The following is a 25,929-nucleotide window of genomic DNA, read 5'->3' as shown; positions in this document are numbered from 1 at the left end:
ATGGAAAAGGGAGCAACTACCATCACAATACTAGTCAAAGTAGTTTAAAGGAAAGACTGAAAAGTTTTGTGCTCCTGAAAAGTAGGAATGATCACCATCTGAGTGCTACAACCCCAGAGCTTTCCTGCATCTTCTCTCAGTAAGAGCTGAAATACAAGGTGGCAAATCATCTTGTCAAGTGTCAGTAGAGATGCCATGCAAAACTCTAATTCATCAAAGCCATGTGATTCCTAAGGCCCCACAAGACAAAAATGAATCAAAGCTGAAGCTGCAGCCCTTCTTAAGTGCAGTATCATTTGTGTGGGATGACTGTCATAAATAGCTGGTTCAGAGTGATGCAGTTTTGCAGTTTACATAAAGTCACTTTTGCACAGCACAGGGAAACCAGCAGAAGCTAGACAGTGGTTGAACTAGGTCAGGTATGAACTAAAACAGGTGTTTCCAAGCATGTTCTGAAGAATTTATCCTGTGCCAGTGCTGCTGTGCCACTTACTCAGGTATGTGCAACAGTTTCCCCCTTCATACAAGCCCCTTAGAGAAGTTGGAATCAGATTTATTTGAGCAAAGAATTTCTCAGACCTACTAGCAGATCATCCCTGTTAACCATCCTTCTATTCACTTGGACACTTCTTACTTCAGCCTGAACCAGAGGTCTGAAACCACTGAGGTATTAACTCCTGCACAGAAATGCAGAATACTGCACTTTTTCCTTAGTGATTGCTGTTCATCTTCAGTTGTCTTGAAAAGGATTTACTCAAAAAGGAACAACATCCATACCTGCTCAAACAGGTATGGATATCAAGCACACACCCATTCCAAAATGTCTCTCTGTATGAGTTAACTTGGATTAAAAGATTTCTAATAAACCTCAAGAATGTTCCAATTAGTTCATTTGGGAACACTTCCTGTTTCAGAAGACCTGTTCATGTCAACTTGTGACAGTTTACAGAAATCAAGCGAAACAGAAGCGCTGTTCCCTGAGCAAGGGCGCCACGCAGTGTCACAAACTGAGGGCACACAGAGCAGGCAACTCTCCTCAGCCTCCCCTGGGTAGAGGAAAAACAGGGCCATTATTACAAATGGACATCTCCCCATCTTGTGACTTTTGACAAAAGGCAGTGTAGCACTCAGTGCAAGAAGGACAAATTAAATACACCTTCCCCTAGTTCGTGCTGCAGTTTAAAATGTCAACTAGCTAAAAACTATTGAAAGCAAAACAAATTAGCTGTGAACTCCATTTACATTTGCACCAAGTAATTTTTGTTCAAAGCACAGATAAAGAACATGACTTGTGGCTAAGCCAAGAGATATGAACAGTATTTGGAGGCTGCACCTAAAAATCAAAACAACTACTTGTGAGACTAATCACAAATTTCTACCTGTCATCTATTTTTCTGCCAATATCCAACCCTTCCTACAAAAACTTTGCAGGAAAAGGGCAGGAGTGGTTGTGTGAACAGAAATTACGTAAAATTAGGTAGACTTTCAATCAATTAAGTTACAAAACTGTACATAAAGGCTCCCATAGGAAACCTGACAGTACTGCAAACAGTAGAAAGAAAAAAGTTATCCAGAAGAGCTGAAAATGTTATCAATTTTAAAGTTGTATTAGATGTGGAACAAGGAAATTTTTTTCTTCTTCAGGAAAAGAAACTGTTTAAAAGTAAAATTATTTTAATATTCAATTTCAATAATAGTTTCTCCAGGAAGGACTTACATAGCTTTAATTTATAAAATAACATCTACAGAAAACAGACAATCCATTTTGCTCCTAGGCAAGACTTTTCTAGTTTCCTTTTAATAGTATTTTCACATTACTAAAAGGGACAAGAACTTTTATTGAGATATTTACATTCATATTTTAAAACCCATGTTCATTGTCACATGTAAATGAAACAACCCTCAGTACAGCTATTGTATTACAGAAAGAATTTGGCATTAATCTTAATTTAAAAAGCCATCAATCATGCCTAGGTTGAGTGATTTTTCTTCTATAAACTCACAGTAGATGAAAGAGTCCCACAAAACTTTAGCAGAAGATGAGCCTGAGATTGCCAGGCTTTTGAGACCAGAGTTCTCACAAAAAAAAAAAAAAAAAAAAAAAAAACCAACAAAACAAAACACTCACACCCACACAGTTGGCCCCATGCTTGTCCTTCAGCCTGGGTTGTGACTCATTTCTTTGTGCTCCCCCCTTCCCAATCTGCACATGACTTTTCTAAGGGAGATGATTCAACTTGGACTCACTCTCAGTCAGCTGCTGCTGACAAAGGGATTAATCCCAGCTCCATAAACACCCTTATAGCTAAATCAGATCTCTGAGCAGCCAAAAAAAGATCACTGACTACCAGCAAATGTGTAGCTCCCTGAATATTGCCTGTCCATGCAACAGGCTGCAGCATGGAATTGGGAAGGTGGAGGAAGAGACAGAGCAGACAGCTTTGGTAGCTGCAGAGAACCACCACCTGACCCACACCTACAAGGATTTTGGAGCTGGCCACACTTGTAGAGGTGTTGCTATAAAAGTCTATACAGAGTCAGGCCTCACTACCCACTATTCTATCCAATACTCCCAAACAGCTTCATTCCCAGCTAGCTTAGCCTGGATGGGGGGGAAAAAAAAAATTATCTTGAATTGTTATAACTAAAAATCGATACTTTTCAGTAAGAAAAATGAAAAGTGTGGGAACAAGCTGTTCAGAGCCACAAAACACAACTGCAAAGAACTGTAACTGTACAGCATATTAAGATTTCATTTCTAAAATGCCATTTCAAGAATATTGATCCATACTTGGGCAAACCATGAACAAAAAATGTGAAACAATATAGTCTCTTTCTAGAGTCTGTAACTAGTTCAAATATTTGGAGAAAAAATTTTTGACTAAAAAAATTGCCCTCCAAAATTCTTTCAGAATAGACTTGTCATAGAATTCTTAAAGTTCTGTCTTCTAGATATACCAGCTCAAAGGACTTCCACTAAACACTAACAGAAGCTGCTTTTCCTGAAGTCAACCTAACTCCCAATATTTGCTCAATAACACAAATACAACTGCACCATTCCAGAGCAAGTATTTTGACTTCCATTAAAGCATCAGTTGACATAAATCCATCTTGTTCACACAAGTAATTCAGAAGCCACCAGCAACCAAAAACATGTAAAACAAATCCATAAACACACAGGTTCTTCCTGGTTTGGGTTTTAGATAAGTTACCATAGGTTTTAATGCATTTATATTGCAAACGTGTTTTCTCTTTATGATTTAGAAGCACCAAGAGGAATGAGACAGCAGTATTTTGAGTGAGGCAAGTGGTGGTTTTACTAAAGGACTGAAGTTCCTAAACTCCTGTGCTTGTTGTGTAAGTACACTGTTCTAAGAGCAGACAGTGCTTTTTGCATTTTACTGCTATATATTTATCTCATGCATCAACCTGCATTTGTGACAATCTTTCACTAAGTTTCATGGTTTGTCTGGTTGGGGGTTTCATTATGAACAAGACTGTCAAGAGCAGGAAGCTGGCATATCACACATTAAAACAGTAAAGTGGACAGATCAGTCATATCTTACCAGCTCCCCAATAATATTCACCAAAGATTTAGGGAACTATCCAAGTAACACTTGCAGCATGTCTCACTCTTCCTCTCACCTATAAGCTTCAGTCAAGTTAACTAGTGTGCTTCAAAAACAGATTTCATTCCTTACTCAGGCAAAGGTTCCCATTAAAAGTCCCATCAGAAGACAGCTTTTGTAGGACTGCAATTGACTGTAGGACAATTCCCCTCTAGATCTGAATTCCAGATCTCCCCAACACTGAGCATAACGTGCATTCTTATTGCTGTTATTCTTCAATTACATCTTCAGAAACACGTTGAGAAAAAAGTTGTAATAAAAAGTATTCCTTGCAGATTTTTCAACTGCATAGTATTTTGTCATTAAATTCTCAGATACTTATTTCATACTTGGTTGATTGCTATCAGGAAGGCAACCAGGAATACTATATTTCCACAGATATAGATGGTCAACACCATCTGTTTAAAGAGATGACCCTGCAAGAGAAGGACAAGAAATGTCAGTCAGTCTTTTTATTCATTTAAGCAAAGAATCCTCCCATTTCACAGCAGTTAGTTACCAAATTGTGACTCACCTCTGCTTCTGCAGATGTGAGTGACTGCAGTATCTGTACTCTGTCATCCTCTATCACTTCAACTGTTCACGGGAAAAAAAACAGAAATCAAGTCTGCCCTTAAGAGGAAGGGAGTTTCATTTTTATACTGCAGAAGTCTTGATCCTATGACTAAAGTCTTACACAGCATCAAATCTTAAAAGGACTTGGGAGTTTCATTTGACATTTCATGACCTGTTGTTACCATGCTCACAAAACAAATGAAAAATTATTCTGGAGTTGACCTACAAAAAGTAAATTCTGAACATTGAAGTCAAAAAGCATTCTGTCTCTTTTGCTAGACTGAATAATCAAAACACTGAGTTTTGAGCTCACACCTTTTCCTTTTATATTTTAAGATAAGTGGATTTCATTGAAAAGTATTTTCATTAGCCAACATGAGAACACTCATTGTCCAAACATTTCAGGGTAATTTCCCTATTTCTAGAAAGTAATTACTGCAGTTAAATTTAAATTCACATCTTTTGTAATCACTCCTTCTCCACATGACACCTTACACAGACTCTTAATTAATCACACTTCTTCAATTCTGCAGCTGTCTCATCTCAGCCCTAGACCAGGTCATTCACATGTGCAGTCACCTCCTCTCTGTCACACTAGCCAGTGAAGATAATTTCTAATGAAGTTACTACCCATCTCTTCCCTAGCCATATTGAAGTCAGGATTTTATATTCCTTCCCCAGTCAGTCAAATTGCAAGCATTCAAACTTGCTCCTGCAATATCAGCAATTTGTAAACAGTTAAATGCATATTAAATCTGCATGAATTAATCTGGACTTAACATACCCACCAGGGATCAAAATTATGGCAAAAAATAGAGTTTCATAACATATTTACATGGTTCAGTCTATGAACTGTGATTTGAGAAATGAGAAGCTTTTATTTAAAGCACAATCCCCACTCTTCTAGAATGCTTTTGTCTTAAACTGGTTTACTTCCATATTCATTTTTCTACAGAAGATAGGACACTATTACTCAAGAATTATTCCTTTCAGCTTCCAAGATAGAAGCCAAAGAACACCTTCTGAAATTCAATCCACACTGGTTTAATGCTCAGTAACCAAGGGGACAACAGGTGTTGTGCTGGGTTTGTACCTTTACGAATGAGACAGTAGCTGTGGATTTCCAGAAGAACATCAGTACCAACATGCCAAGCTACAAAGCCAATCATTGCATAGGTGTCCCATGGGTCTGGCAGGTCAAGTGCTGGCAGATCCATTCCCAAGAACATAGTCACAACTAATCAGTAAAAACAAGATAAAAAATTACCAGAACATTGCATCAATGTGCTTTAAAAATGCTCTCAAATGCTTTTGTAAATAGAATTCCCATGAATTAACTAAAACTGCTTGAGGAACAAGGTTAAAGGAGCTCATACAACTGAAAGTTGAGGGGTTTGGGGGGGGTAGGGCGTTAAGTGGTAGTTTTTTGAGGCTTTTTTGGTAGTTTGAGCACCATGACAAGAAGAAAAGGCCAAGATGGTTTTTAACCTGCTTAGTGCCCTATCACACTCCAGCCACACATTTATAACTACCTACAAGACCAGTCACCACAATATTAGTGCTTAAGATTTCTGTGGAAGCTTTCCTCTTTACTAGAATTAAACCCAGCTTCTGGATCCATGAGTGAAATTCCTGTCTTGCATTCAGTAATACTGAACAATGCTACTGGGAAAACACTATTCTTGTATCTTCCAAGACAAGAAATTATGAAGATAAGGACAGGTACTCATTACAGAGTTTGGTTTTAAAGTCACTTCTTCTTTGAGTTGTACCCAATGGCCCCTTAAAACTCACACAAAAGATAGCCATGAAAAAGGATCTTCAGACAAGCCTGGACTAGATGTAATAGATGTTTTAAATGAACAACAGCCCAGACAAAGGGCAAAGTTCCTTTAAATCAGTTAAATGGGAGTTACTTTCTACTCACCAGCTAATATTCTAGCTGTTGTACCAGTACTCCAGTGAAACCAGTTAAATAATTGCCTCCTACAAAACAATTAAACATTTTATTGATTACACAGTTGGGGGAAGGGAGTAGAAATCAAAGAACATTTTTGCCTACTATCAAGCTGTAAAAACTTCTCATTGTAAAAAGAATGTTTAAATAAACAGTCACATTTAATTCCTGTGGCTGTAATTTAATGAGTCAGTTGTACCTTGGTGCATGACGAGATGGTCTGAAACCTGCCATAAGTGGTTGAAAGATTGTCAAAGCCATCACAGCACAGCCAAGATAAGGATGAAAACCTGCTTGCTAAAGAGAGGACATTTTTCTTAAATATCATATCTATACAAACAGAGAGAAAAGACACCAAAAAAGTTGCAAATTTTATTTATTCCTGTACTAGTAACTTACAATGAAGCAGCACTGGCAGAGGCAATAGGACACAATAAGCTGCCCTGCAGGCAGATGGAGATTGTTTGCCTGGGTAGCAGACACACTGGTATTTCTCTGCTCAGGGTTTGTCCACCTTTTGGCTATATTGAGAAATTCCACCAGCTGAAGAGCAGTCTAACATGACTCTAGAAAACATAGTCCAAGCTCTCCAGCCTCAATTCTACATCTCCGGGATAGGCCTATTTTATAACTCAACCCAGTATGGGTCTTATCTTTCACCCAAAAATGTTTTACTCAATTTCTCTGTGACCACATTCTCCCACCTTGAATTCAAATACTCTCTAGACTTTCCACCTTTTGATGTCACCTTGAATCAAACAGGATACAGGTGAAAGCAACAGGTATACAATCTCTATCTAGCTACTGCTCCAGACTAAGCTTATCACTTACTGTTATGTCTAAGTTCACAAAACACTTATTCCAAGCAGGTTTACCATGCTCATGCCAGCCATCAAATCCTTACTCCCCTCCCAAGATTATATTCTCTAAGGAAACAGTAAAAACCAAAATAGCATATAAAGAAACTGTGAGCAAAGAATTTATTTGGGAGAAAGAGGAAGAAAGAAAAACACCAAAATTTTTCAGTGTAGTTTAAAGCTGTAGTTTAAAGGAGACAAAATTCCTCTTCTGTGTTGCTAGAATATGAAATCAGAACAGCTTTCACAGGAATTTACTTAGAAATAGTCATAACAGCTGGCAGTGGACTTGCTCATTCATTTAGTCCCACCTGTACCTTTGAGTTAACAAACAAGACAAAACACACTTACATGGCTCCAGCCTCCTCGGTACACAAAAGGCAACACAAAAGAAATGCTTGTAAGCATGACTGTGGTCAACATAAGCATACGATGCACCTAGAAAAGTTCAGTTTGCTTTTAGAAACTCTACAGCTTTCTTAAATACATCATTAAAAGACATTAAATAGACCTACAGTTAAAAGATATTCTTAATCCCAATTTAAGACTTTACCTTTAGTAGTAAAGTAGGTGAACTTCTGATTTTTAATTGTTCCACTTAATAAGATTAAAGAATGATGTAAATCATACCATGTTTAGTCTATTTCTAGGATCTAGTAGGTTTATAATTCTGCTTGCAATAATGCTAGAAAATACAGCTGGAGATAAGCAGAGATTTTGCCCACCTGAAACCACAACTCCTTTCCAAGTAGGAATGAATGAGACCAGACAGGTTTGAAGAATCGTGCAACAATAACACCAATACTAACTGTGGTAATCCAAGCAACAAACATGAGTGCTCCTGAAAATAGGAAAAAAACCAAACAACCCAACAAGGTAAGTGGTAGGTAACTTAAATGCACACAATTACAACTTCCAAAACTATATAATAGTTTAGCCCATATGCACATGGTCAGAATTTACTAATGATTAAAAACATATCACTTGGTTCAGGCCACAGCTTCATAGCCTTTATCTTGCTAGAGAACAGAAATATCCATGCAAAAGATAATCATACTTAGCCCACACAACAGAGCAGCTCTGGCTACTGCCCACTTCACACATGCTAAATAGACTTTGTACATACTGGTGAGAGAAAACATTCCATCACCAACTCAGGCATCAGAGAATGAAAGATGACATTGCTACAACATGCGTGACAAAAAATGAGCAGTAGTTCTATCATGGACCTGCATTCAAGTCCAGTAGGGTGGGAGAAAAAATTCCCATTAACTTCAATGACTCCAGACTTCCAGTTGAATGGTTTCTCATTTCAAATAGAGCTAGACCAAAAATGCAAGTACAACAAACTTGAAAAAGTGATAAGTCTCAATTATAAATTTAAGGGGAAAAGCAAGGATGGGATCATTTTCCTGGGCAAAAATAATCTTCCAACACTGTTCTTGGAATGAAAAGTTAATAACTTCACTCTGCCACCAGAGTATCAAATCTCACTAGCCAACAGAATATGCAACACAAATGCCAGAAAGACAAGAGGAAATACCAACTCTGCAATAACCTCCAGTCTCAATAACTCTAGAACTGGGAGACAAAACTAGAAACTGCAGCTTACCATGAGCCTTGACAAGGCGTGGGGCGCGGGAACCTCCGATATCCCGAGGAAGGTCTGTGACATTGTACAGCCCGTCAGTGACCAGGGGCTGATGATGATGTTTGTGTATCAGTCCACCTGAGCAGTGACAAAGGGGTTTATTTCTTACTAATGAATGCCACTGCCCTTATAAGTGCACCCATTCCTCATTCAGATGTTTATTAATTAAAGATTTAAACCCTCTGCATCCGTTCTGAGACCCTAATCTAAACCGAGCTATTTCACCAAGGGCTCTGAATGGTTAAATCCAGTTATTCTGAGGTTGGCAGTTATTCTGATTCTGGCAGCCACAAATAAATCCATTTTGTTGTCACTACTGTCTGTTTATTGAAATACCCAAAGACCACAAAGCTAACTACTCTCACCTAAGCCACATCTTCTTACAGAAGGGTTACTAACTCATTTGGAGCTGTAGAAAAGCAGTTATATGGAAGTTAAGTTTACCTTCACTAGCTTCCCCATCTGCCAGAAAGATGTAGTAACTGGAATTCAGATTAAATCTCCCTGTATAGGCAGGGAGATGAATGCTCCTCCTGAAAGAACATTGAAGAACACCATCTGCAAGCCTCCACGACACATCTTCAAGTGCATTCTGTGAAACAGGAGACAATTAATACTTTCAGACTGGAAGAGTAATTGGCTTAAAAGTAGCCCTGCAAAAGACAAGACTGTCACTGATGTATAAAGAAAGAATGTGAATGATCCAGGGAAGGGATCTTCTTCTAAATTGGTATGCAAGAGGTATGTCAGTAAGTCAATATAGCAACTTGTGGTTTGAACTTACTATCACTAATTTTTACAGTCCATAACAATGTTTAATCCATGACATACCACTTGCAGCTGCAGTTCTAGCAAAGGGACAGACTAATAATAAGGACAAAGGTTCTAAATAGACTAAGCTCCCATCACATTATTACCTTTACAAATTAAATTTAGACTTCCAAAGTTAATATTCACAGGAAATAAGAGCCCAGCCAATCTCACCTTAGAGAATTATGGACCCACCTCAGTATTCACACATGCTGTGCAAAACAAAAGCACAAAGCAGCAGCATACCTTACTTCAAAGCTACATCTGTGAAAGTGTCTGAGTTGTTTTAAAACATACCTCTGAATCCAAGAGAGGATGACTTCTCTCCTTCAGATGGGCAGTGCTGACATGAACACGGTGATCCTCATTAACACACAGATAAGCATCATCACCACCCTGCAGAGTTGAAAAAGAAAATATCTATAGCCCAATAAAAAAATATACTGGCAATCTTCAAAAGGTCTTTGATTTAATAAAGACAGCAAGATTTCAGATTTCTGTAGTTACCAAGCTTTTATTTCCCATTTTTCAAACAAATCATATAATTACTGAGGGACCACATTAAGGCAAAGAGATGACACACAGAGACATGCATTATGATTCACTCTCCCCTCCCAGAGTAACAACCACACAATCAGAAGTTTCTTAATTTAGTAAATTCAAAATAATTAAACTAGACAAGACAGAGATGGATGTTGGAGCTATTTAAAAATCCACTTCAGTTACAAGGTTTTTTTCCTCCTGTAAAAAAGTGTTGCTAAGAACCAAGTGTTCCTGCACTAGGGATATGAATATAAACATCACTTCTTTGTGCAAGAAGTATCTTATGGATTATGCATGTCAACAGCATCATCCCTTCACTTTGACATAAGTCAGAAAGAAGTATCTTTCAACATTAAGACTGTTTGTATAGGAGTAATATTCAAGGATCAAATACAAATGGTTTTAAGAATAACCACTCAGCTTCTGAGAGTTAAGATTTTTTGGATGGGTAAATAGAGACTGATTTAACCAGGAATTTCAGTCAGACAGGCTGAATTCTGCCATAAGAGATATCCACAGGGAAATTCTATTGCAGTTATTCAGTCCTGAGCTAAAAGTGAATATCTGCCTATAAGAAACAACCTGGGTTTTAGCACTACGGGAGAGTCATATTTTGTGTGACATCTGACAGTACTTCTATTTTCCATGTGCATTTCCATTCAAACTTTACTAACATCACAAAAGAAGCTACAGAAAATAAAACAACACTCACCATCCACTGGTCATGGGAAAATGCAAATGCTAAATATCCTTCGCTTGGACCACTCATTTCAATAAAAACTGAACTCTCCTCTTGTTGGAAGGATAGAAAAAAACAGGAAACACTTCCAGGATCACAGTTTGTAGGGTTCCTAATGCAGAACTTCGTAATCCCACAACCTGAAGCATTAAACTAAACAATTAAGCAAATAAATTGTGAGCAATGGGAGTTTCCATTCTCTTGCTCCTTCCTACTCAAGGTAAAAAAAAAGGCATACAAGGAGTAACATCTATGTGTACACACCAATCTCTTAAACTATGTCTACAACTACTCTAGGACTACAGAGCGAAATGATGGTGAATTCCAAGCTAAATTTGAGTTGAGTTTTCCTTTTAAAGACATTACAGTAGAATAACTTTGAAAAGTCAGCAAAAATTTCTGAAAAAAACTTCCTCTGGTTTAATATCTGGAGAGGTAATATCAGCTTTAATATGAGAAAGAAAAGAAGGATACTACAGCTTTATGCTTGCTTTTTAAAGTAGAAACTCCACAATACACATTGAGAAAATACATTGCTAATAAGTCACAGTTATCCTGAAGCAAATAGCAGCACTTGCTTGGTCCATTCAAGATCAGTAAGGGAAGTCAGTAACACAGACACACTCAGAATATAGCTTCTGACCTGCAGTTCCTAAATAGGAAATTATTAGTCAGGACCAGATTAAGTCCTTTCCCATCTCTCATGACAAGCATGCACAGTATTTCCTGGTGATTAATTTCTAAATATTCTGTTAATCTTCAGTCCTGTGTGCAGCATGAGAACATTTGACCCTGCGAAGTTCAAGCAGCTCAGCTAAGGGTAGCTGCCACGTTCTTAGCCTTAGATATCAAACTTATTCATCCATCATCTCTCCTTTTCTGTTGATAGGCTGTATCAACATCATCTCATTAAATTCCACTCATCACAAGCATTGAAGATAGCCTCATTTAGTTTTATCATTACTTACTGGCTTTGATATGTAGGAAACTGGGTGTGAAGTTGACATAGCCTCTGATGTTGCATGCAAAGGTGGTGTCGGGGACAGGACATCAGGCTGAGAAACAATGGGACCTGGAATTTTTACCCAGAAAATCCTGTATTTCTTCACAACTGTGGATCTTAAACACAACACACAGAGTAATTACTGTACACATTTATAGTTGGCTGCTACTTTAAAAAAGAAATAAAAAAGGAAAGTAATCTACAAGTCACACAAATTATTTGTGAAGCCCTTATCTTTATGGAGGCCTCTACATTTTAGGGATTGAGCTAGAAAAATATCTTAAATCTCAGAAGAATTTTAAAACATAATACCACATGTTGCAGTGGATACAAGAAACATTTATGTTTCTTGTATTGACTTTTCAGGCCACTGGACCAAAGGCTTTTCAGTTGCTGGACAATATTTGACACAGACAATGATACAGGTTTACCTTGTATGCATTCTAATAAATTAGAATTTATACTAGGTATACTTACAGAAACTGTACATGTTTTGGAGCATTCCCAGGAGCAATCCAATAAACTTTTATGTCTTTCTTTTTAGCTTTACTTGTGTGACTGACAGCTGAATTCTGAGAACACACACAAATCAAGAGTTACATAGTGGATACACATTTTGTTACTTCACACAGTCAGCGGAGGCTGCAACTAAATCCTACAGAGACACTGCACTGTTACAAACCCAGGGCAATTGGCTTTTCCCCAGTCAGTCATGATCAACTCAGGTGAAGTGTAGCACTGCCAATTACTCATACTGACAAACTTCTGGATTAAAAGTAATTCCTTTCAATCCTGAAGACTCCAGCAATGAGGTACAGGTCCCTGCAGCATTTATCTTAAGGAAATGCTCCACTTTTTGACAATAAGAGGATGAAGAGACAATGCAATGGCTCCTTCTTTTATTAGGAATATTAGGAATACACTAAGTTCATTGTGTAAAAGTAAAGCTTCTGTTACAAATGCTGCATCTTCCTGCAGCAGATAACAGCTTTCTGTCACCAGGATAGTTTAAACTGCTCATAAGAATAGTCCAGAGCTGCAGTGAGTCACGTCTCTATTCTCCAAGTTGGACCAATTTCCCCAGAAACTTACTGAACTCAAATAAGATAACATGGATTATCTATCCTGTTCCAGACATTCTGGTACAAGCCCCTCAGTGCCCAATGAATGATTTTAAGGCACTGGACTCTACCTTGGTATGACCACATGTCAGCAGCTGAGAATGTCGGTGGTCAGCTAACACAAAAGAACCAACTGCAGGGCTGTCCAGGTGCTCTGCATCCCGGGCTTGTATGAAAAATCCTTCAAAATCTGGTCCAGACAGGTGAACTAAAGCAAGAAGAAAAATAAAAGAAAGTTTAACTCTACTCCAGAGGAAGAAGGAAGGATTTCAACAATGACTTCCAGACATTCATTTCACAAGTATTGAATGGTGGCTAATGGATTACCTAAACAAGATTCAACTGCTTAGATAAATCCAGCATAGCAAACTGAGGAAAGACATACTATAATACAAAGATACAATAAATTAAACTCTTCAGCTGTAACTAACACAATACCTTCTATGCTGTCCCCTGGTTTAAATTCAGTCCCATTCACTGTAATGCTGTGCTCAGGTGACAGCTGAGGAGACCCACCATGACAGGGTATCATGTTAGTACAGGCTTCTCTTACTTTTCCATTTGGATAGCCAACTACAGATGTACAGAGGCAAACAAACATCCAAACAGCAACAGCAATACCAGGCAGCTCCATCTGTATAAAATAAAGTTTACAGGCAATTAAACACAAGAAATATTTACATATTTAAGATGGATCTTAAAACAGGCTTCACAGATATATAAAGGTCAACAGTATTGAGGAACTACACAGATAGTATCAGACCCACTTTTATTAATCATAGCCTTCAAATCATTACAGACTGCCTTTTGTTTCCACAACCCATGTCTACTTCTTCACATATGACAAATAATTCCTCAGTAACAAGTTCTTTTTTCTGCAAGGAAACTAAAGTTGCCAAATGTCAGAAATAGATTTTATACATGCAGGAGTGAGAATTTGGTACAAAGATTTAGACAAAAAAATACGTATTTGGGCTGCTGACAAGCACAAGACTTCTCCTTTGCACTCGTCCTTTTGGATATTGGGCCTCTAGACAATTAATCAAACAACAGATTGTTTGTCACACTCTTGTCAAGGGAACAGCATGAATGAAAGACATGGGATAGTAGGACCCCAGGTCCTAAACAGTTTTGTGAACCCCTAACCTCAGCTTTCATCACACAATGTTTTGCCCCACCACAATACTGCCTTGATAAAAGTTGTGGCAATTGTTTTGCTGCTTAGCAGTATGCAGGGCCTCCAGCTGTACTGTGGTTCACAGAACACCTTAGCCAACAAAAGAAAGTGTTTCCACATCCAAAAGGCCAGGAGAACAGAGAAACTTCCTTTCAATCCTTAGGCACAAGAAGTGAGTTATCAGCTCTGGTGGAACATAGACCAGGCAGCCTTCTGAAAAGGCCATGCCCATTTTGCAGCAAGTGATAAGAAGTATCAGGCTAAGAAGTTCTCTGGCAGTATGGATGGACATGAAGATAAGAAACACACAGAGCCATTTCAGACTGAACTCTTGATACCTAAAAAGCAGTCAAATAAAGACAAGGCACATCATTAATCTTACACAATAGGAGTCATCAACATGAACTCTTCCAAAGTTCTCATACATGGAAATCCACAATTCCCAAGGCAATGCTATATTTGTACTTCAACATAAGTTTCTCAGCAACTTTACACCACTAAATAATAGAAGGAACTCAGAAGTAAGAGTGTGTTAAACAGTTAAATTTCAAGAACTAGAAAATAAAAACCCAACGCTCAACTCCTCCTAAATATTCAAGATAACATTATGATCATATCTTTAAGCTTTAAAGTATTTCCTTCTAGTCCCAATACTTCTCCAAATTGTCAAAAGTTTCCATCTAATTGATTTTATACATAAGTTAAAGATACTTATAGAAAGCTAAAGACTAAGGTTCATTACAATTATATGTACCAGAGAAGTTTTCAAAACAAGAAGAGATAAGGCTGCATATCACAGAGACAAGAAAAAGAGTAGAGTAATATCCTGCTCTAAGTAGCAGAGGATGTGGTAGGGATGTAAAATGAAACAAAAAATATTCTTGTCAGATTCAACTGACTGACTCAAAAGTTGTCAGGAAAAAAAAAAATTCAGCAGAGATTAATAGAATTCTAAAAACAAAAACAACCCACCAAAAATCTAATAAATATTTAGGTAAATGGAGAACAGCAAGTTACTTCTTCCTGTGTTGAAAACAAATCCTACAGTCCCTGCAATTATCAACAGCTAAGAAAGCCCTGGTAGCCTGATAAATCATGAGCACAATGCTCACACTCCAACTCAGGTTGTCTTCATAGTGCTTATCTTCTTCCAGCTGTTTAACTTCATTAGCTACATAGTGTGAAATCGAAAACTAACTTCAGAGAGGAAGAAGACATGAGGCAACAGGCAATCAAGCATATTGTCAGCTCAAAGGTACAAAAACTACTATTGACAGAAATTTCTCCTGACTGTCAGATGAAAGGGTGAACAGAAAAGGAAAGAACCACCTGAAGGGGAATAAGTTATATTAATATAAACGTTTTATGACACACCCCTTTAGAAATAAACCCCTACAAATGGAAAGCAATCAGTCTTGCTGCCCAAGAGTCACCCTCCCTCTGAATTCATAAAAAGAGCTTGGGCTGGCCTCTTCTGCTTAGTTAAAGGTAATCATATCATGACAGCTGGATTGAGCAAGGACAAAACCCATATTCATAATAATTCACTACTTTCAAAATACACACACACACTCATTCAAGCATACAAAGCATACACACCTCAGCACCTTGTTCTTTCTAGGAAAGGGAATTTCAAGGGCATGTGTTTCAAAGTTATTTTTTGTAAGAGTTTCTGTGTAGGTACTTACCTTACAGCCAGTCCTTCTGTTACAGTGACAAAGTCTGAGTAAAACTGTCATTGACTCTCAACTTGTAGTAAAACAAGTTATATTACTTTGTAGTCTCTTCTATTTGGTTTGCATCTAACTGTATGATCCTTTATTGTATCCAGGAAACTTGTCTGAAAAAAGAAACAGTACATACACAAAAAAGTAAGGTTTATAAGAGCATCTTTACTTCAGGCACATGTTTTATGCAGCTTCCCCACACTTCAGCTGAAATGTATGAAGCAGTAATGAAACACTGACCCTGCAGCTTCCTTTGCTTTGTCAGACACTTCCCCAGACCTCAAAGTGTTTCATACTAAGTAATTACTTAATTATCTTCTGGTGCAGTTAGTTGACACAAATTCACAGCATGATTTTAAAGCTAATTATGCATTTACTCCCAAGCAGAGACACTTTATTTCAGAAGAAGAACAAGCAATTTTAAAAATATGGTAGCTTTACCTTCTTTCCATGTATCTCACTGAGAATGAACAGGAGGCAAGGATTTTGCCTTGATCACTTGTTTGCTTTAATGATTTTTACTTGGGTAGCTGCTTTGCATAGAATCTTCAATGCCCTAACCTTGCAAACTTGAATATGAAGAACCCAAAGTTGGAGACTGATCTAAAGAGACATAGTTTGTTACCCCAACAAGTAACTTCAACTACAGCACATTTATCATAGAGCCATCTCCTATGCATGTTAACAAAGAAACAAAATAGGAAACTAATATTCACATAACAGGAAGCAATAAAGATACCAGAGGAAGATGGTTGGCATGGCTTCCAGACAAAATAAGCCATAACTTACCTGTACTCATTGAGGCACACAGGTTTAGGAACTTTTCCTAAAGCAATTTAGAAATCTTGCATGAAAGGCAGCAGCTACAAGGTGCTTTAAAAACTCCACCAGATTTTGCTTTGCTTCATACCTGCTGCAGATGTTCTATTAAGCAAACAAACTTTCCGAAGAGCTTGCAGTATCCACTTTGAGCACTCCCTGGCATCACTTTAACCAAAGCACTACTACAAAGGCTACAGCGGCTCCTCGGCCCCGCTCTCCGCTGCGGCGGAAAAGGGCGAGGGGAAGGTGCAGCTGGGCCAGGCGGCCCCTCGGGCTGCTTCGGGCTCCCCCGCGGCCGCGGCGCTTTTCTGGCTGCGGGAGCGGCCGCGCGCGGCGCCCGAGGGGCGGAGAGCCGGGCGGGCGGGGCGGGCGCGGGGCCGCGCCGGGAACCTCGAACCGCGATCGCTCCGTGTGCCCGCCAGGAACCCCCAGAGCAGCGGAGCCGCGATCGCTCCGTGTGCCCGCCGGGAACCGCCAACCGCGGAGCCGCGATCGCTCCGTGTGCCCGCCGGGAACCCCCAGAGCAGCGGAGCCGCGATCGCTCCGTGTGCCCACCGGGAACCGCCAACCGCGGAGCCGCGATCGCTCCGTGTGCCCGCCGGGAACCCCAGAGCAGCGGAGCCGCGATCGCTCCGTGCGCCCACCGGGAACCCCCGAACAGCGGAGCCGCGATCGCTCCGTGTGCCCGCCGGGAACCCCCAGAACCGCGGAGCCGCGATCGCTCCGTGTGCCCACCGGGAACCCCCGAACAGCGGAGCCGCGATCGCTCCGTGTGCCCGCCGGGAACCCCAGAACCGGGGAGCCGCGATCGCTCCGTGTGCCCACCGGGAACCCCCGAACAGCGGAGCCGCGATCGCTCCGTGTGCCCGCCGGGAACCCCAGAGCAGCGGAGCCGCGATCGCTCCGTGTGCCCGCCGGGAACCCCAGAGCAGCGGAGCCGCGATCGCTCCGTGTGCCCGCCGGGAACCCCCAGAACCGCGGAGCCGCGATCGCTCCGTGTGCCCGCCCCAGGTGCTGCCCGCCGGGAGCCCGCAGAACCGCCCTGGCTCCCAACGCTGCAGGTGTGGATGGCTGTCCTGGGTTAACAGCTAGAGTTTTACTGAGATCGGCCTTGTCGAAGCTCACAGAGCTCATTAGAGCTGCTATTCGTGGGCCGAAAGGTGGTCACATACACAGGCTTGCAAAATCAGGGCTTACTTATCAAGAAAGCAAATAAATACTGGTTGTAACTGGGGCTTTGCTGGCAGAAACTGCAATTGCTTACACAGGCTTCTTGGACTTCTGTATTGTTTAAATCCAAGTTGTCAATTGCTCACGAAGTAGCACAAAAAGAAAATTACTTAAAAATCCCAGGGGAATTTTGCCTTCCCACAGCATACAAATATTGTGTTTGTGCTTGAAAGCACCTTTACTGGAGAGCTGCAGTGATTCCGTTGCTTACCAGTAGCTCAGAGCAGTTCTAGAGATCTTAGTACTATTAATTCAGTAATATTTTCTAAAATAATTGATTATCTACTAAAACGTAACGGACTAGGAAATGTTCTGTTAGTGTTCACTCTTTTCTCAGTTTCTATAAAAGCAGCATTAACCTTTAGAAGTACTCTGTGACAAGATATTTTGAAAATGTATTTAATGTGTAAAACAATAAGGGATTAATTTGCCTAATCAGAAAAATTACTTGACTGTACACTTGTATTATCTTGTCCATGCAAGTCACTGGAAAACTGAGATCTCACTCAGTGTTCAGTAACTGAAGAAACATAATGCATAAGCAATAGCTAGAAGTCAAATATGGCTATTTCTCCCTAGCTAGGGAAAAAAAAAAAGAATTCTGTTTACAACTACATTTATAAAGTTCCCATATATGACAGAGTTTGATAAAATTGGGCACATACATACATACATACATACTTCAGTACATATGCACATAAGTGCTTTAGCATGTGCATGTATGTTTTTAACTAATACAGATACATTATTAGTAAGGCAAATAATAACATACAGTAACAAAACTGGTGACCAGAGAGACCAATATTCTTGACAATATTTAGGTTCATAACTTTCACAGAGTATAGTGGAATTAATATGTAAATATTTTAAGATATTATTTTAGAGTCTTGGCTCATGGACAGGATGGGGTATATATGTCTGAAACATTATAACATATGTAAGTATATATGGAAGTAATTTCCTCATTAAGACCCATGAAAATGCAAGCTTCAATTCTGTTGGAAATGGTAATCAGTGTTTAAGAAGAAAAAATCTTTCTGTGAAAAGTAAAGAGGGTAAGGGAGGGAATGTTGTTTTGCTTATCATTCTCTTATCATCTCTTATTTCAAAAGATGTTAGCTGTTGCTAAAGAGCTATAAAGCAAGAAAACCAAGAAAACACCAAGAGAACCAGTGAGAAGAAAAATCAAGTCTGTAACTACTGAGTACAAGTCCCTATACTACTGCATGGGCAATCAGCAGCCCATTGGAAGGGCTCTTCTCAAGCATACCAGTCTCCTTAAAAAAATTAATTAAATCAATAGTTCTGCAGCCTTAATGAAGATGTTTCCATGAAAGGGTACTGCATGCTAATTTGTTAAGTGTCATATCCAGTATAAAGTAAATAGAATGCATTAGGGTATATGAACTATAAAAAGTCCATCTTCTTTGTAAGGTGTAGTGCAACTGCTGTTAGTGTGTTCATAACAATTCTGTATTTATTACAAAACAGATGTTCTAGCTTAACTAAATGAGATAGAGACATGGAGAGCTGAGGGGGGGGTGGATTTCAATCTCCCTGCAAGCCTGAAGAGAGTTAAAGCTGTGTAACCTGCTATTGACCTATGCAGAGGATGAGGACGTCAAGTGGCAAACAAAAGACACAACATCTAACATGAAAAGAAACTGATGAGGTTTTTTGCACAGTTTATTATAGGCACTTAATGAAGTAAGTGAAAGCTTATAATTTTGAAAGCAGTGGGAATTTCATGGGGGAGATTTCATTCCAAGTATATAAAGGGAAATTTCTCTTGCTTAAGAACCAAGAAAGCAATTAAGTAAATACATATAATTTTGGAAATTAACTATTGTGCAGCCCAAGGTTTATACTGATAGCTATTCTATTTTTTAAGCCCAAAGCTATATGGAGAACAATAAGCCATTGAAGAGAACCCATGTTACTATGTGATCCCTTTTAATCAACTTTTCTTTTAGATATTAAGCTAATTATTCAGCAAAGCTGTGGCATTTTAGGTCAGACCTTGCTCAAGTTTCATATATGTGCATTGAGCTCTATGTTACTGGCTCAGTTTTCAACATAAAACATCACAGGATTTCAAATCGAGTGATGGGCAAAAAGGCTGCATCCCTACCAGATTGTTTTGATGATGGATAATTGGATCAAATAATTTTTTGTTGCCTCTTTTGAATTCTGGAATGTGTTTGGAAAAGTGCATTTGGATTTGGCTGAATACGTGCTGGATACTAGGCTTTCTCTGAAGATAACAGTCCTGGCACCAATATTTACTCACCTCTCTCTTGCATAAACTACACATACAAGACCATGCATTTCAAGATTTTTCAAGCTTTCCTCATTTTTCAATCTTTTCAGCATTATTGTCTTAGTTAAAGGCATATTAGAGAATTAATAACAATATTGTTATCTCAGATATGAAGAATTCTTCCTATCAAACCAATTTGTATATGGTGGAGGGAGTTTGTCACAATGAGAGTGGAATGTTGAGTCATTGAAACAATCTTTACCATATAAAAGGAAATAAATTATGATAAAGTCACAAGATAGGATGAGATATTTTCCCCCATGGTTAATAATTTCTTTTCTCTTGAGCTTTGGCACTGTTTCATTCTAAGCTGTATGTACTGTTAATTTACAAACTAGATTAAAGCAGTCCCCTTATATTTCAGAAATTTCCCTCTTGTATGCAGTTTTTGGTTCTCTACTAATCATATTAATTTTTAATTTTTTATGTGAAATTCAGACTTGGAACCTTATTTCTACGAAAATACTTGTTTACCTAGAGGTAAAACGCGTTTTTAAGTTTTCAGTCAATGACTGTAACAAGCCACCTGGTGGCAGCAGCCAATCAGTCAAATAAGGTTTGCCAGTCGACAGAAACCTGCTTTGGTTTTGCATCTCTATTCTGACACAATAGCTGAAGTCCCTACCTCACAGCTTTCTACCAAAATATCTATCCACTTTGACTTTAGTAGATTTTTTTAAAAAGTACTTCCTTGCTTATCTGAATTGAAATATTTAAGATTGGTCCCCTGATATCAATTTGAGACAGGTTTGTACAAGCGTTATGAGAAAACTACACACAACCTGTCACTTTTCTGAGAGTCTCCACTTCCTTAGTGCCCAACACACATAAATTGATAAAGGACTTCAGTAAAATCATTTGATCCCGTTGGAGTGCTGTGGGCCAGTGCTTTATCTGATACACACTATCAAGTTTTATCTGATAAAAGTATTGCATTATTAACTTCATTGAGTTTTCTGTATTTTCTGACCATTGCTGTGATGACTTTTTAAATTATTGATTTCATTATAGCAGCAAGATGTGATAAGTTTTTATTGTTCTGCTTTACAAGGGGCAAACAGCTTGCTAGCAAAGGCATTGACCTGTAAGTGCTTGAGTGTAAGGCACTTTAGACCTGACTACAGAATTCATAATGTCAAGCTAAGATTAACTGAAATCTTGTACAATGTTCTCTCACACAATCAGTTTCTTTGCCAGCCAATCTCAATTTCACCTTTGCCTCCCTAGAATTTTCCTCTGCCTTTTCACTTGGATTAGGAACTAATTTTCCTAACCTTTTAAATCTCATTTCATCTCAGAAATCTTTTCACAGACAACCCATTTCGATTTCTTCACCTTTTCTCAGTAGCTCCTAATTTGACTCCTTCATGGCTTTAAATGTGTTCTTTGTGCAGCATGTCTGTGGGTTTTGCAGTTGCTCTGGGTTCAAGCACAAGCAGTCCTGCAGGAGGGATAATGCACAGCACTTCAATTGTAGTCAGTAGATGCCCAGTGCCCCTGTGGGGGAGCCATGTGGTGATGTTTGAGTACTCTCCTTCTGAAGGGCTGCAGAGATTTTAGCTCATACTTTAGCAAGACTCACCTAAAGGTTTACAGAGACTTTCAAGAGCTAATAAGCTGGTTAGATCATAACAGGGCTGCTAAAAGGCATATCCAACATTGTGAGCTGTGAGAAGAATAAGAGAGAGAAGATTGTTTTGTACCAGTCTTCAAGTCCTGTAAGCAGCGATCCTCAAATGAGGAGCACAGGGCAACATCAAGCAAAGTGCAAAGGAGCCCAGTCCAGACAGGCTATGAAAAGCTGCCTCCTGCACAGTCAGGTTAGTACATGGACACTTTGGGAGCCAGTAAGTAAGTAATCTGGAAGTTCCAGACTTTCTCAGAAGCAAAATATCGAAGCTGTTCTATTGTATGAGACTAATTCCCCCAGCTGAAATGGAGACCTGTGCTTAATGCAGAGGTAGAATACTCAAGAAAACTGGACAGCAGCAGCAGTTTGTCCCAAAATACAACAGTAATTCCTGAGGTCTGGATGTTCATGTAGGATCCACTGACCAGTTATGGGCCAACTACTTCTCATCAGTAATCCTAAACTTAAATTTGTGGATAACAAAAAGATCTGATGATATCAATGAGACAAACACTAAAGACTTTTATATTCTGGTAGCAGCATTTGGAGATGGTTCAACTGTAAACGTTGTTGTGGTCTAAATGCTGTATAGCAAAAGATTTGCCAGTCTGAATTCCAGCTTCGTAGCATTCTAGCACAAACCACTCATATCATCTGCCTTGTTCTTCCTGCTCATGCTTAATATATTTAAAAACAAATGCTTGTGGTATTAATACATTTGGTTAAATATTTACCTTCTGCAATATACCATGTTAGCCTGTTCAAATTATGCTGGCTTGAATTCTGCCTGTACTGAAAGATCCCAGAGTAGACTACAGTTCATAATATTAGCTTATAGATAATGTAATTTTTTCTTTGCTTAAAAATCAGATGCCAGATATATAGAACAGAAAAGCAAAATCAGTTGGTTATCATTTTAACTAAAGGACCTATCTTGGTAAGATTTAAGGATTATTATGCTAACGGACCATGAAAATATTCATGGTATTCTCAGTATAGCTTGATATATCAGGAAGGAACATCATAAAGGGGATGGGGTGTGCAAGAGACACTTTGAATATTTAATTTTGAGGAGGAAATAGATCTGCTTGATAAGACATTGCTACAGTTCATTTAAGAATAGATCCACTGAAATCTTAAATCTCAGCATATCTCACTTGTGTTACAGGGAACAATTCACAGGAAGATACTAGTTCTGGTAGTGATTCAGGACACTGATATGATATGTTCTTCTACAACAAAAATTGGCCCAGTATTTGTAAATCAATTTTACACTTAACTAAGTAAAATGGTACAAGAACATAATTCAGATTTTTTTGTTTTGTTTGTTTCGTTTTCCAAGTCCCCATGTTTGCAGATTATTATTACCAAATGAATGTGATACTGTCAGCTAAAGCATAGTCAAATGTATCTTTAGAACTTATGTGAAAAGCTACCTTTAATGACATTTTATATGGTCCTCTTTAAAGATATTTGCATTGAATTTTACAATTTTCTATTAAAAATTAAACTCTATTAAAAATTAACTTTCTATGGATGTTTGAGTATTGATTGTTTGAGGCCACACAGTGAAAGAATGGCCAAACTGGAATTGAAAACAAACCCAAAATGTTAATCTTTGAAAGGTCAAACCAACACTGCCTTATATGAAAGGCCAGTAGGGACAAACTAAATAGGTTTGTGTCCAAGCCTCTCCTTCTCATATGATTTTTAATTTAAATAGACATTTTTATTCACTGCCCATCAGGCTATTGCAATCTGTTTGGCCCTTTAGAAGGGACTCTTAAAAAAGCTATAGGTGATTATGTCAATGTTCTTGTTAATGTTTCCACTCAATACTAGATTTTAATGCCCAAGAATATATCCAAATTTCTGCTGAGCATGTAACTGTCTAAAAAGTGCTTGTTTTCAATCACTACATAGCAGAGATCTAACTCAGAAAAGACTGCAGCTTAACCAAATTGCAAAGATCCAGTTTTAAAGAAAAGAAACCTTCTTTCAAGCTTGCATTTCTGCAAACATTAGAAAACAAAAGCTAGACAGACAGAAGACTCAACACCTCTTAAGCTTCTTATTGTTTGAACAATAACACTCTTAATTCATTAATTTACAGAGCATTGAGAAAAAATGTGCTCACTTTAAATTTTATCAAGTCTCATATTTCCTGTATGTAGGCCAAAAGAATCTGTTTTTAATTTTAGTTAGATGTTCAGTTAAGTACTCTCTGTGCTAGTTGTTATTTGGAACTATTTTTATGTTATTAAAAATAAAAAACTACTGCCACCATGTAAGTAATTTACTTTTTACTCTTTAAAACAGGCATAAGCATTATGACATTAGTGAGATGTGACACCTAGTGAAAAGCTCCCCAAAGTATATTGATACTACTACTAGAATAAGGATTCTGTAATAGTGCAAAGCAGGAGGCAAGTAAAGAGGACCACTAGGAAGGTGTATATAAAAGGACTGAAGAATTCCAGTATGAGTACACTAGAAAATGCTGCAAAATTATTTCCTGATGATTACCATTGATATGGTATGTACTCTTACTTTGAAGCAACTATTGATCATTTCCTGCTGTGGTATATCATAATCACACACAGAGAAACTGCAAACTGAAGATAAAATGACACTGTGAAAACCACCCCTTAGATGCCAGTGTAGCAAATGCTCAGTTGGTGTTGGCTGTGTTCTAGACACAAGTGCAATGCTCAAAGGTAGCACCTGTGTATTTGTGTTTTGCTGGTGTGGTTTCCATACTGAGAAAAACTGCTCAATTTACATGTGCTAAATGAACATAGACCCAAAGTCTGTAAGGTATGGGTCAGCAAAAGAGATGATGCTGATGGAGACAGGACTACAGAAGTCTGCTCTGTTCCTGATTACACTTTATCAAGAGACCTGCAACCTCCATTATCTTTGAAACAGTATTTTTTTTTTATATTGAATTGAAGGACAATGAAATTATACAGTGCCAATTAATAAGTGATTTCACTGAACTTATGAAACTTTTCTGTTGTGTAGTGAATCAAGTCCTTTATTTACACTGTTGACATCTGTTTTAGCCACAAATGATGTCAAAATAACTGGCTCAGGATTGGTTTCCTAATGATTTTTGTCCAAGACACTAAAAAAAATTATTTTTCATAAGCCTGAGTACATTTCAAAATCTGTCTCAATGTGTAGTATAGAGGAGATGTGCCAGTGCAAACCTAGTAAGGGCAGAGTGAGTTTCTGTATGGAGCAAGAAAATCAAAAGAGCCATGTTTTAGAACAGAGTAACAGGAAAGAAATCGCCTTCAATTCTCCCTAACTCCCTTTTGGTTCCTATCTTGCTTTTCACAAAGTATTCAACAAGCACTTTAGGATAACTATTTATGCAAAGGACTTGGCTACATAGGCATTTTTTGCTCTCCCCCTCTTACAGCTGCTCTCTGTGTAAGCAGCTCATTAAATATTTAAATCCCAGCCCATTTGCAGGATGTGACAGGACAACAGAAAGCCTGAAGGAAAGACTTGTGCAAGGCTGTGAGGCAGACAAACTGCAGTCACTTCAAGCTTCTAAAACTTGCAGAGAGCCCTAGAAAAAAAGATGGTCCAGATCTCTTTCAATTACCTCTATTGGTTTTGTTCCTATGCCTTCCAGTAAAATACACTTATAGGGGTATGCATGGGATGGCTAAAAGTAAATGCTTAAGCCTAAATTGTTTTGCAAACTCCTTCCAATTCCACAAAATTGGAAGAAGAAGAAGAAAAGAAAAAACAAACTCAGTATAACACAGTCACTGTAAATTGAGAAGCACTTTTTTTTCTTTAACATATTTCTAGGCAATAAAATAGACTGACCTTCCAAAGCTGCAGGGCTGACCTTTACACTGGGGTGCAGTTAATGACTTCGGTCGTGAGAGGCCTGGAGCAGAAGTCCCAGGTGTTCTGCAATACAAAGCAATGGTAAGGGCTGGCTGGTGCTGCAGTACAAGGCGCGGGGTCGGGGGGGGTTGGGAGTTGGTTCTGCTGTTTGGGATTTTTTTAAAAACCATGCAGTCAAAGACTGACCCACGGAGTTTGTAGTCTTGTCTACACACTATATATAGCACTTAAACTCTGGCTGACATCATGTTTTTATAGCAGCGCAGCCTATCAGGATGGCGCCGGCCC

At 38.7% G+C, this 25,929-nt stretch overlaps 1 protein-coding gene across 6 annotated transcripts; it reads right to left on the bottom strand.

The window, feature by feature from the left end:
* Positions 1-1,707: 1,707 nt before the first annotated feature.
* FRRS1 (ferric chelate reductase 1) lies at positions 1,708-25,926 on the bottom strand. Of its 6 annotated transcripts, XM_079314285.1 has the most exons (18): positions 16,680-16,799; positions 15,817-15,882; positions 13,304-13,499; positions 12,937-13,073; positions 12,222-12,316; positions 11,710-11,860; positions 10,715-10,894; positions 9,757-9,855; positions 9,094-9,241; positions 8,611-8,727; positions 7,724-7,839; positions 7,350-7,436; positions 6,341-6,438; positions 6,112-6,170; positions 5,278-5,421; positions 4,144-4,205; positions 3,959-4,045; positions 1,708-3,854 (listed from the first exon to the last, which is right to left on the bottom strand). In XM_079314285.1, exons 1-18 carry the CDS (start codon positions 16,752-16,754, stop codon positions 3,849-3,851), a joined length of 1,923 nt encoding a protein of 640 aa, XP_079170411.1. In that variant the 5' UTR covers positions 16,755-16,799; the 3' UTR covers positions 1,708-3,848. The 6 variants fall into 6 exon arrangements, with proteins under 6 accessions (XP_079170411.1, XP_079170414.1, XP_079170412.1 ...); XM_079314288.1 differs by lacking the exons at positions 15,817-15,882; positions 16,680-16,799 and adding exons at positions 25,618-25,704; positions 25,809-25,926 and having other exon boundaries at positions 1,708-4,045; XM_079314286.1 differs by having other exon boundaries at positions 1,708-4,045; positions 15,731-15,882; positions 16,559-16,937.
* Between the last annotated feature and the right edge of the window lie 3 nt (positions 25,927-25,929).

Source organism: Erithacus rubecula (genome assembly GCF_903797595.1).
Source record: "Erithacus rubecula genome assembly, chromosome: 10".
Lineage (NCBI taxonomy): Eukaryota > Metazoa > Chordata > Aves > Passeriformes > Muscicapidae > Erithacus > Erithacus rubecula.
This window is presented reverse-complemented; position numbering and strand designations above follow the sequence as displayed.